Raw genomic sequence first — 12905 nt, 5'->3', positions numbered from 1 at the left:
AATAAGACACGTAACTCTTAAATTGGGTCATGCTGGTGTGATCAGCAGAAAACAGTTTGGCTGGCATGAAAGATAAAAATTCACACACAAATTCTTAAAAGCCGTAATTCAATGAGCCAACCAGAAGTGAGAAAGTGATGCTGCATGCTGGGACATTTCTGTCGAGAAGTCGAAAATATAATATGGAAATGAGGTCAGTCAACTGGCGATCTCTCGGACAGCCATAGAGCAGAAAGACAAGCACCGGAACTAGCAGCTAACACACTAATAAACATACCCATGTACACCAGAACTCGACTCAGAACCAGACACAACAGAATGAGACAACATATGTTCCGGAAGCTTAAAGTCGGGACGAGCGAAACCTGCTCTTGTGGAGCATCTCCAGAGAATGCTGACCATCTTCTTCAAAGCTGCATACTATATCAAGAGGAGCGAACAAGACTGGCCTCAAAGCCCTCAGCTCCAAACCCCGCTGGAAAGGGTTTTAAACTCAAACCCTCTGGAGGGGGTTTTAACTTAAAACTTGACTACGCTGATAGAATCTGGTTTCTGTTGTATGCTTTAGTCTTATATTGAACAGGGGGTTTTGTTGTAAAAAAAAATTGGAGGGGGTTTTAAACTCAAAATCCTTTTGGTTACGCTCATGGAATTTGGTTACTGTTGTTTTCATTTTTTTTTTATAAAAGAGGGGGGGGTAACCTCAAACCCCCCCTTGAGGGGGATTTTAAACTCACCCGCTCCCCTGTCTACGCTGGGAAAAGTGATAATTTAACATTAAAATGTCACCTAAAATAAACAAAATCAAACAAAAAATAGTCTCAAAATTCAACACCCTCTCCCCTGCGGGGGGGGGGGTTCATTTGAAAAGGGGGGGGAGTGAACCCCCAAGAACCCCCACACACACACACACACACGGCTACGTCCATGGGTTGAACATCCCTGGACTAAACTTTATTGTAGCTATTTTTTTTTTTGTAGTGAGTATGCCTTATCTGCTTGCCACGAAACACGATGATTATTAGTGTAAATACAATTTTCATTGCATCTTTAAGTAAAATAATTTATAAGACTAAAAGGTGATTGTGTACACCATAATCAAGCAAGACTGTTTTATGTAGAGTCATAGATTATTGGTCTATATCTGGGGTCGGCAACCTGCAGGTCGCGAGACACATGCGGCTCTTTGGATGTGAAATTGCGGCTCTTTATTTCCATACGCAAATATTATTTATTTTATCGAAGTATTTTTAAAAATAGTTCTGAATAGTTCAACGAGGATTAGGCTCCGATTCTATTTCTCAGACACTTGCACTCGCTTTTCACCACACCCCTCCTACATTATAGGCCTACGCGTAGCTACTTTTGTCAGTCCGTCGAAAGCTCTCGTCCGTCGTCGGATGTTTCAATGTAGGTTTTAATGCGCTTTTAACGCAATACGCATTGTTATCTTCACCACATGCTTTGGCTATGACGTATTGTTTCAAGTGAGTAAGTGAGTTAAAAGCGATTATCTTCTCAAAATTAGAAGCAATCTACAACCTTTTTGCTAATCTGGCAACCTTTGCGGTAGGCCTACCTCTAAAATTGCTTTAAAAGGCAAACCATTTACAGATGTTGAGCATGTCAAAGATTGCTTCCTACTTTTATCTGAAGAACTGTTTCGTGATTTCAAAAACATGCCAGAAATCTTGAAAAAGAAAATCAAAGACTTGCTACTATCCGCTAAAACAGTACAAGATAGATTTGCTAAAATGTCTTCAAATGTAACATATTTGCAGTTGGAAGATATTCAAAGAAATTCAATCATTTCAATAGCAATTGATGAGACCAGGAGTATGACAGGAAACAATAAAAGGTTAACTATGATTCTTCGGAGCTAAATAATCTTGAACTTCTTACGCTTAACTGCATAGGGCCTAATGCACCAAAAAGCGCTTTGTGCCCAAACATTTCCGGCCGAAATAGTTGAGGTAGTGAATTTGGTAATCAAGATTGTTAACAGCATCTTGTCAAAAGCACTCTATCATCGTCAGTTTAAAGAATTCTTAACGAAATGGAGACAGTAACAGTATTCCGACCTCTTTTTCCCCAATAAAGTGTGCGATGGTTTTCCAAAGGTTAAAACGTTTTGCATTGTGCTTGGATGAAATACACAAATTCCTAAATGATAAAGGCATTAATCCCCTAGAGAACGACAAATAGTTGCAAACATTTTACTTCATGGTGTATATAACAATGAAATTAAATGGGCTGAATCTAAAACTGCAAGGAAATGGAAAACCCAGCTTATGTTTTGGTAGAAGAATTTGTTTGTTTTTAAGGAAAAATTAATTCTCTTTGCAGAAGATATTCAGAGCGGTTAGTTACTTCAGCACAGTTAAAAAATATCAAAGATGAATTTGTTGACAGATTTGAGCCATAAACCATATCCTCTTTGAATGCCCCTCCCTAATCCACCTTAGGCAGACCCTACTTCCACTACAGCCCAACATAATCAACACCCTGTACGGCAGTGCTGAACAACTGAAGAAAACAGCACACTTTTTTTCCTTGGCACAGTCTGCAAAAGAGCTCACAGCTCATCAGCAATAAAGCTGGCTAGAAGAAGAAAAAGAAGCAACAAAACTGGACAGCTTTAAAAGAAATGCCATGAGATGATTCGGCGCATGGAATAGCCTAATCTTCCATATTGCTACAGTGAGGTGAAGAAGTTGCCATTTGGAGTGCAGGCTATCTTTGGATCGACATATTCGTGCGAGCAAGCGTTCTCTTGCATGAATATAATTAAAAGTAAAGTAAGAAGCCAACTAACAAATGAAATGTAGAAAGGTGTTTGAAACTAAAAACAAAGTTATCAGCCAAATGTATCCAAACTTTCTAAAACCCATGCAAAACCAACGCTCTCATTGAATTTGTTTGCTCAATTGTTTGTTATTAAAGAAGTAGAAGTTAGAGTGGTAAGTCAACGTTTAACTGCTTTAGTTGTTACCGAAATAAACATTAATTATATAATTATATATCATGGGCGTAGCCAGGATTTTTTTTCGGGGGGGGTGGATTTTTTTCTCCCGACACCTCCCCCCCCCCCCGCGAAAAAAAAATATATGTATTTATGTGTGTGAGTGTACATAATCTTTATTTACATTCTGATCCTTCATTCTCTCGTAAGACGTTTATTGTGCCCTAGAATAGGTTCTTCCTGGAGTTAGCGGAAAATTTGTAGATTCCCCGCCATAACCAGCAAGGGGGTCTGCGGGAGCGCTAGGAGCTCCCCCAGCGCGGGGCGGAGCCCCGCCGCCAAGCACTATTTCTGGTATTGAAAGCTGTGATGAACAGATTTGCCGGGGATTATATTATCAAACTTGACCATTCAATGAAGTGAAGAAAGAAACATCTCTCTGTATTTTCTTAAAACTTCTTTAATAATACTTCTGTCAGTTTCTTGTGTTCTTGTGTTTATCAAATTATTATTATATATTTCAAATGCGAATATTTATTAATATTAAATATTATTTCAATTTGTATTATTTTTATTATTTTCTGAACTTATAATATTTTGGCTCAAGTTCAGCCTGACAAGCACATCATACACATATAGTTGTAGATAAACTAATCTACTAAGTGTATGATGTAAATAACAATAAAATTTATTCAAGTGTAATATTTACAAATGACTGATCCATGATGAATGATAATAATAGTATGAAATATCAATATGTAATAATATGTAATATAAAATGATCCAGTTAGTATCTTTAGAATATTCAAATAATTATGAAATACATAATTTATTACCTTAACTATAATAGGTAGTCCAATGGATCACATAGATCTTCAATCTCAAAACAACAACTGGTAATATATGTAGATCTAGCCTCTAGATCAGGTAATGTCCACTGACGACAATTCCACAATAGAAGTTCATAGTTTACACTATAATATCAGGTCTGAACACTACAACCCGCAGTCTGGAATATTGAACCTCAGACTCATGTAAGAAGCAACTTGCACACCAAACGACCAACTGGAAGGACAAACTGTCACAAACCTCAGTCCTGTAGACTGTAGACCTAAAGTTGTACTCTCAATATAGAACTGAGACTGGATAAACAAGTCTTGACACCAAGACTTGACACTGAGTCTAACACATAGACTTGACACCAAGCTAAGATCACTACTTAGACTTGTCGCTAGAACTTGAAATAAGAGTCTTGAACTGAGACTACGACTAAAACTTAGACTTGACGCTAATACCCTATAGAAGATAAAAGAAAGGATTCTTCTAATCATCTATTCTATACCTAGTCTAATTATAGACTTACAAATACGAACGAATTCAAATAGAAAAACTATACAATGAAAAATAAAACTCACCCTAAACAGGGGTCAAGATAATCCAACAAGAAAATGTCCAAGGCAAATGCTAAGGCTATCCAATAACAAAAACCAAGGAGAAATTCAAGAGCTCTCAAGACACGTCTATCTGTACCAACGTACAAAACAATGGAGAGACTGTACTAGACGATAAATGACGCAAATCACACACACACTAAATTTACGTCACTAGAAGTTGTGACAAGCAACAAAAGCTCAGTCCTCTAGTCTACAAAGAAAAATATTAATAGTGTAATGATGTCATCAATATAGTGATCCACGCCGCACTATCAATTAGAGAAATAATTCTACTATACAGATAACTGCGACAACTTCTTCAACTTTCACATCAAATTAACTTCTCAATTCAATAACAACTTGACTTGATACTTCATAAATAAAACTTGAAGATACATGAAACTTCACTTAGTATAACTTCAACTTATAAAACTTTAACTAATGGACCCGCTAATATCACAAAACTTGAATAAACCTTTACTAAGAGAAGACTTAAGCGATAACTAAGCGAGGACCATCGCTCTACAAGAACTACTACTATGCGAGGACCCCGTCTAACTGACTTTCCCTTAATTTATACCTTTCTTCATCGTACATTCCAGAATCATGGAAACTTCTCCCCTAATTATTTTAGTAACTTTGACCTTCTAGAAGCTGACGTGTGCTATTTTTTTCCCTTAACCTCTTTCTTTGATTGGATACCTAAAATTAACTTGTTTACGCTGGACACTTGCACTGGTTTGAACTCGCTTCTAGAAACTGGTCGAAATAGGTCACAGACTACTCGACTTGTGACATTACCCCCTTGCCTTTTTAGCATTTTGTATGCAAGATAAAATGCGTAAAATAACAATATTACGATTATAATATATGCACACAACAACCTAATAGAATGGCTCTATGAAATGTACAGAACTCATATTTAAAAAAAAATTAAAAATGTTTCATTACATTTTCATAATACAAAATTCAAAAAGTGTACGTATCATAAGTATCACACAAAAAAAAATACAACTTAGATCCATACATCACTTGTCATGAAATTTGAGTATGAACTTTTCTAACTTTTGTAACTCGAGAAAATATCAAAATTATACTACTTCACAATAATGAAAAATACATGTCATCTCATCATATTACTTGCTAATACAGAATATCTGAATATTAACTTATTTTCCACCATTTGTAATAAAAAATAATACTATGCCAAGTTACTAATTTCTAAAACTCTTATAACAACAGTACTAATGTAAATATACTAAGTAATAAACAATTGCATGACATAAGTATTAAAATAAATCTTGAGACAACTGTACAGTCCTGTTAGATTTGCAACTTTCTTCTTTCCAGGTACTTGAAACAATTCTAGTCTGTCTGTACATTTCTTCTTTCTTGGTTCTTTATAGTTCAAAATACGTTTAACAATATTGTCCTGTGTTTACAGAGAGTTTTGTTCAACTCTGCCGTTGGAAAATGTCACTTTTGATTTCAATACAAACTTGCTTGGTTTAGCTAAAAATTCACGTTTTTTTCAACTTGTACAAAATGTCTCTCAGTTCATGAATATGTTTCATTAATGCTTTATGCAGCATAGAACTATTGTCTGTATAAGATTCTTTGGTTTTAATCTGTTCAACCAAGAACTTTCCAAAATTGACACTAAATCTTTCTTTTAGTGACAGTTTACGTTGTAAAACGATTGAAGTAGAAAACGTAGAGTTCGAATGTTCATGTATGCATTGTTCTAATAAATCATTTAATTCTTTCTGCAGTAAATCTCTATTGTTCAAAGGTAGAGAATAAACATTTGAGTTGGCAAGTTTGTCACTTTTTAAGTTAATCTCATTGTTTATAAATGTTGATATGTCAGAAACATCATGAAATATCTCAGAGTATCTTTCCCTTACTTTCAATAGATCTATGTCTTTCATACTTTTCGACTTAAAGTGATCGATGTCAGTGTCTTTGATAGATTCATTTTGGTTTGATGTCGTTGGTAACATTTCATTTATAGTGTCTTCATTTTCCTCTTGAATTGTTTCTAAGCATGTAACATTTTGTTCTAGTTCTTTTGATAAGTTTTTATTATCTGTATCCTTGTTGTATTTTTCAAGCATATGAACATGAAACACTTTGATTTTGATACATTTGTTAATGTTGATTTCATAAGTTACGTTTGAAATCTTTCTGATGATAGTAAATGGACCTAGCCATGTATAAATCAGCTTGTTGCTCATGTCAGGTAACCATAACTTTACTTTGTCTCCTTGTTTAAAATTTCTAAGCTTTCTGGAATCATTTAATATTGTTTCACATTGAATATTGACTTCAGCTTCTTGAGTTTTTTCACATGGCTTTATGACTTTAATATTTGTATCAAAATCTTGTTGAAATGTTTTCGTTTCTGAGTTATTTTGTTTTGCCTTAGACAGTGAGTCATTTTGGTCTGGTATAATATTTTCAACTGGTTCGTAACTCTGTTCAACATTCGTGCGTTGCTCTTGAACTTTTGTCTTAGGATTGTTCATTTGACAAACTTGACATTGACTAACATGTTTCTTAATATCTTTTGTAATGCTCGGCCAATAAAATTTGTCAAGAATTCTTTTCTTTGTCCTCGTCACACTCGCAAGTTTCGTATGTAGAAAATTGTGATTCTTTTCAATGATGTCTTGTGTATACTTCAGTGGTAAAATGATTTATTCAACAAACTCATAGGTATCATAATTAACACTTTTCTTCACTAGTATTCCTTCTTTGAAATAATGTACATTAAGTCCTGGCTGTTTTACAATTGTTTGTGCCTTCTTGTACATTCTAGTCAAAGTTGTATCTTTCTTCTGGTCAGCTTTAAATTCTTCATTATTAAATAGTTGAAGTTCAGTAGTATTCTTGTTGTACTCATAAACAATGTCTCAGGTCCTTCAGTAATGTCTGTCTCTTTTTCTTCAGTTTCATTTCTTTCTGTTTTTCTTGCTTTAAGTTTCCTTTCTTCTTCTTCTTTTCTTGCTTTAAGTTTTCTTTCTTCTTCTTCGTGTATTTCTTTAAGTTTCCTTTCTTCTTCTTCTATTCTTGCTTTAAGTTTTCTGTCTTCTTCTTCATGTATTTCTTTAAGTTTCCTTTCTTCTTCTTCTTTTCTTGCTTTAAGTTTTCTTTCTTCTTCTTCATGTATTTCTTTAAGTTTCCTTTCTTCTTCTTCTTTTCTTGCTTTAAGTTTTCTGTCTTCTTCTTCATGTATTTCTTTAAGTTTCCTTTCTTCTTCTTTTCTTGCTTTAAGTTTTCTTTCTTCTTCTTCATGTATTTCTTTAAGTTTCCTTTCTTCTTCTTCTAATCTTGCTTTAAGTTTTCTGTCTTCTTCTTCTTTTATTTCTTTAAGTTTTCTTTCTTCTTCCTCTCTTAATTTCTTCTTTTCGTTTCTTCTCTTTTGCCTCTTTGTCTTCTTGTCTTCTTTTTTATTCTCTAATTCTTTTTCTTTCTTCTGCCTCTTTTTCTTCTTGTCTTCTTTTTTCTTCTCTAATTCTTTTTCTTTCTTCTGCCTCTTAGTCTTCTTTACGTTTTCTTTCTTCTGCCTCTTTGTCTTCTTTACGTTTTCTTTCTTCTGCCTCTTTGTCTTCTTTACATTTTCGTATATCGTAATTTATTTGTTGAGTGCACCATTCCTCCATTCTTTCTTGTGGCATGTTACCGTAAGCGGCTATTTTGATGTATTCTTTCCACAAGTACGAGACTAATGCCATTTCGACACATCTATACACATATTAATATCATTAATTAGTAACAAGAGGTTAACCAGCCAGTTAAAAAAAAAGGAGGACGGCAAAACAGAGGTCCCCCCCCCCCCCGTATAAACCGTATAGGCATAAGCGCTGTTAAGATCAAATTATGCGTCGTTTCCCTCACTGGCATAGAGGAAAGTAACTGCCAGCATATGACTGTTGGAAAGAGAGGTGCGAGTCAAACATTTTAGACCAGGGGTGGGCAAATTACGGCCCGCGGGCCACATGCGGCCCGCCGAAGTGTTTTATGCGGCCCGCCGAAACCTACAGAAATCATGTGTGCCCACAGTATATACATATAAAAAATGCAAATATATTTTTAAAAATATCTACATAAATTATTGAAACTGTCTCATTATAAAAAGTAAAGATTCAATTCAAGAGACAATCTCTGATCAGTATTTATTCAATGCCACGAAGAACTGTGTTGAATGTTCGGTAGGCTTGGAACAAGATGGCAACTGTAACAACTGATGGAGCTCGATCTTTGACTGAGTAAAATTGTTTTTTTGTTTTTGTTTTTTTTTTTTAAATATCACAACCATAAACTCTAAACAGGAAAGTTTGCACAAAGCTGCTTAAAATCGACATACGAATAGTAGAAATACATTATTCCAATTTAGGAACTAATAATTCAATGTATTCGCTATCTTGGCATAGGCAAGTCAAATGAGAACACTATAAAATCTCAAGGAAGAAATAGTTATGTTACTTGAAGGACATTGACTTTGTAACCAATATTTCCAATGTACAGTGGAAGACAGATTTCATGTGTTTCATAATTGCTATTGCAATGGGCCTTTTGCAAATGAAATGTAAATGCATGTTAAATCTTTTCAAACAAGGCTTTCCCATTTCTACAAGCAAGCAAAAGAAAACAAGTTTTGTCATTTTCCTTTGCTGAAAGATGAAACTATTTCTAGTGAAATGATTAAAAGTACAACATTTATTTAGATTCCTTAATTTTGCAATTTATAAAAGCAAATTTTAAGACGTCAAGAACCAGCTTTCAATACCACCAGCTCACCATTTAGCGCAGAAGCTGATTCAGCTCCAGAAGACATAACTCCAAGTAAAGAGAACCTCCAGTCAATACTTCCTTCCACGGGAGTCTTATCTTATGCCAGTAGCTGTATTTCCACACTTTAAAAAAACTTTGATGCTGTTTACACTATTTGGGTACACATGCATCTGTTCTTCTTCTTCTTCTTCGTTCTCATTTTACATGTTGGAGGGTTCAGATCAGTAATCCTATATCTGAGATGAACCGCGCAGTGGTTTCCAGATCAGGCAGTTCTCCGAATAATTTGGTTCTATAAGAGGGTTTTGGGGCCAGACTCTTGTTCGGGTCTCTTGATTTAGTATGCACCATTGAAGGTCATGGTCAGCATTCACTGGTGATGCTCCACAAGAACAAGTTTCGCTCGTCCCGAAATTTAACTTCCGGAACATATATTGTCTCATTCAGTGAACAAGCATTTTTTTTGTGTGTGGAAACTAAATAAGCATAATTATTGGTCGATTTTGACTGACTGTAATTTGATAGCAGTCACAAGGGTAACAACTAGTAAGCTAGTTCCACAGTTCCGGAACATTATGCACGAGTGTAAAAAGAAAAATACTGCACATTAGGTACAACGGTATATTTGTGGGGATATTTTAATATAAAAAGACAAAAGTAATTTTAAAAAAAAATCGTAAAATTAGTTTCAAAAATTGCTAACTCTTATTGTAATTCCTTAACGTGGAATGTGAAAAAAAAAAGGAAGCGTGAATTTGATACAGTGTAAATATGAATTAAAAGCCATTCTACACAGTTAGCTAGAATATCTTTGTAAGTTGTATATACATATGCGGCCCGCCATTCCCAAATATTAAACAATGCGGCCCTAGATACAAAAGGTTGCCCACCCCTGTTTTAGACGGAAAGAAAATGCGAGAAAATATGCTGGTCGCAACTGGGCGTAGACATGTGAAACATGTAGGCTACTGCACTCATCCGTTAATCTTCGAAATCGAAGACATTGGGTTAAGGTTAAAAATAGGCCTATTATTTTAATATTTCAGTTTACAAACAATAACAATAGATAAGACAAAAAGAAAAACAGATTAAATCAGTAACTAAATTATTATTAATGGCTTTTTAAGCTTATAATAGGGGTTTCGCTGAATAGGTTTTCAGTTAAAAAGGTCATTTCGAGCGAACACCCCATACTTTTTTTTTTCAACGGAATGAATAGCCTTAGCTTTTCTAGCTAACTATTTCCTCATCTATTTAGAAGCATAATATGCGATTTTTTTCGGCCGATGTCCATTGGTGCTTTAAAATCGCCTTAAGTTGGGACCTATTCTCGTTTATCCGGAAACGTTTTGAGAATGAAATTTCCATGCATGACAACTTTGACCTTCAGCTATGCTTTATTTTATGAGGGAAAACGAAAGTGAATATGTGGAAAATGTAGAAAAATGGAGTCTTTGTAATACCATTTTATTAATTCTACAGTTACTTTTGAAATAAATAAGAATGGATAAAAATTACGGGGAGGTGTTCGCTTTATATGCCATTTCGCTGATGGGCCTTTCCGATAAATGCATGCTCCCAAAAGGCAACAAGAACCATGGGGTTTTGTGTCATCAATCTATGGATTTTTCCTGAAAAAAAAACACACTAGATATAGATGTATATATGTCAGTGGCAGCAACAACACAATTCCCATTTCAATCACAATGTTTTTGTTTACATTTTTAAATTTTAAAGTCTTTTAGAAATCAAAATAGATTATCTTGATCTAGAGAGATCTAGATTATAGACTTTTACTCTATAATACTTAACTCTAGATCTATATTATAATTTAATATAGATCTAGATCCACACAAACATGCTCTACTCTTTATACTTTATGATTTTATCTTAAACTTCGAAAGTCTCAAGACTCATCACTCAGTGGTCATCAGTTATTCAGTATCAGTGAATAATAAAGACTAGCACTAGATCTAGTCAGTGACTAGTCTCTGAATTTGAAAGAATCATAAAATTATCATTTGATCATGATGGAAAGTTTTACCACTGATCTAGCTAGATCTAGATTCTAGACTGGTCTACAAATAAAATACTAGAATACTTATAATACTAGTCAAAAGTCTAGATCTAGATCTAGAAGTCTAGAAGATGTTCAAGAATCAGATCTAATAACTAATTACTAATTATTTAGTTTTACTTTAGTAACTAGATAGATCTAGTAGATATCTAGAATTAACTAGATCTAGCTAGAGATCTAATTTAATAGTATCATACTCTGAGACTGATGAGGCTGTTACTTTGAGTTTAACAAGAGTTACCTAGAGTAATTAAATACAACTAGATCTAGTCAATCTAGACTCTAGACTGAAAATGGTAAGTTTAAGTAATAAGTTGGACATCACAAAAGACATATAATATATATATATGTCCTTTTTTTTTTTCCTTGTAAAAATACAATCTCACATTTAATGACTAGTCAGACTAGTCTACTATAACTATTCTAAAACAAAAAAAAAATAATTTTTAAGGTCATAAGTCTAAAAATTAACAAGATTCCAGACTTAATGATTGAAAAAAAAAGAAAATCTTTGACTCTCAATATCTGTTGAAAGTGTTAAAGTAGAAATAAATTTATTTGGTAAAGTATATCTAGATCTATTTTCTGATTAAATATTATATTAATCACTTTTTTTGTATTCTGTTACTTAAAGCCCATAAAAACGTTGTTGAATTGACACAGTGCCATAGCACTTTTATATTATTAGATACACAAGAAATATGCAAGACATTTCTAGTATAGAAATAAAATGTAGTTAGTTTTTTTTTTTTTCAAATAGGGTGCATTAAAAATGGTATTGAGTTATCATTAGCTATGGTTGGAAGGATGTCTCTGATATATACCAGTTGCCCCCATTCCTTTCAGCTAATGTGTCCAAAGGAATGGCAAGGGCCGATACAGTTTGGAATCCCATGTTCTATAGCACTGTGTGCTGCAAGCTGCCTAAGAGTTGCGGTCTCCTGCTTTTTCCTCAGGGCTGACTGGAAGCCTTCAAGGATGTAACTGCAAGGCAGTAGAGGTTTAAATTCAGAGTTATTCAACAAGAGATTTGGTGGCTGAGCTCTAAAGCGATTGGTTTCCGTACCGAGGGTCCTGGGTTCGAATTCTGGTGAAGACTGGGATTTTTATTTCGGGATCTTTGGGTGCCTCTGAGTCCATCCAGCTCTAATGGGTACCTGATAAGTAAAGGTGGTTGGTCGTTGTGCTGGCCACATGACACCATCATAACCCATAGGCCATTGAAACTGATGACCTTTACTTTTATTCAAGACTAACAAACCCCTCCTGTCTGAAGATTACTGGTTTAGGAACTAGTTACTTGCCTAAAACTTTGCCCCTTCTACTGTTATTTATAACAGTTTCCCTGGACCCAATATCTGAGCCACACATGAAGGTCAGGAGTTGGGCTGTTTGACATCTATATAGTCTATTTGAGATATTTGTCATTGGAAGCATTTTATAGGTAGTGGAGTGCTTATATCCATTACCACTTCCAGCAATAATATTCTTATGAAACCATATATACTACCTAGAACTATCAAGATTCTTGATTAAACGATGAATGTCAATATAATGTAAAAATTGTGTAACTTAAAACACTCATACTCATTATTCTCATACTTCTAAAACTCTTTCTACTAATCCAGATCTTTAA

General features: G+C 34.4%; 1 protein-coding gene across 2 annotated transcripts in view; it reads left to right on the top strand.

Moving 5' to 3' along the window:
* Window positions 1–10885: 10885 nt before the first annotated feature.
* The window catches only part of LOC106064397 (calcineurin-binding protein cabin-1-like), a 42609-nt gene continuing 40589 nt past the window's right edge, over window positions 10886–12905 (top strand). Inside the window, exon 1 of one of the 2 annotated variants that reach the window (XM_056025658.1) lies at window positions 10886–11565. In XM_056025658.1, coding sequence (XP_055881633.1) covers window positions 11563–11565 — 3 coding nt within the window. In that variant the 5' untranslated portion in view covers window positions 10886–11562. The remainder of the gene's footprint in view (window positions 11566–12905) is intronic. The other variant, XM_056025659.1, reaches the window with a different exon arrangement.

The sequence above is a fragment of the Biomphalaria glabrata genome, chromosome 4 (genome assembly GCF_947242115.1).
Source record: "Biomphalaria glabrata chromosome 4, xgBioGlab47.1, whole genome shotgun sequence".
Lineage (NCBI taxonomy): Eukaryota > Metazoa > Mollusca > Gastropoda > Planorbidae > Biomphalaria > Biomphalaria glabrata.
Note: the sequence above shows the minus strand (reverse complement) of the source record. Positions and strands in the feature narration are given on the sequence as shown.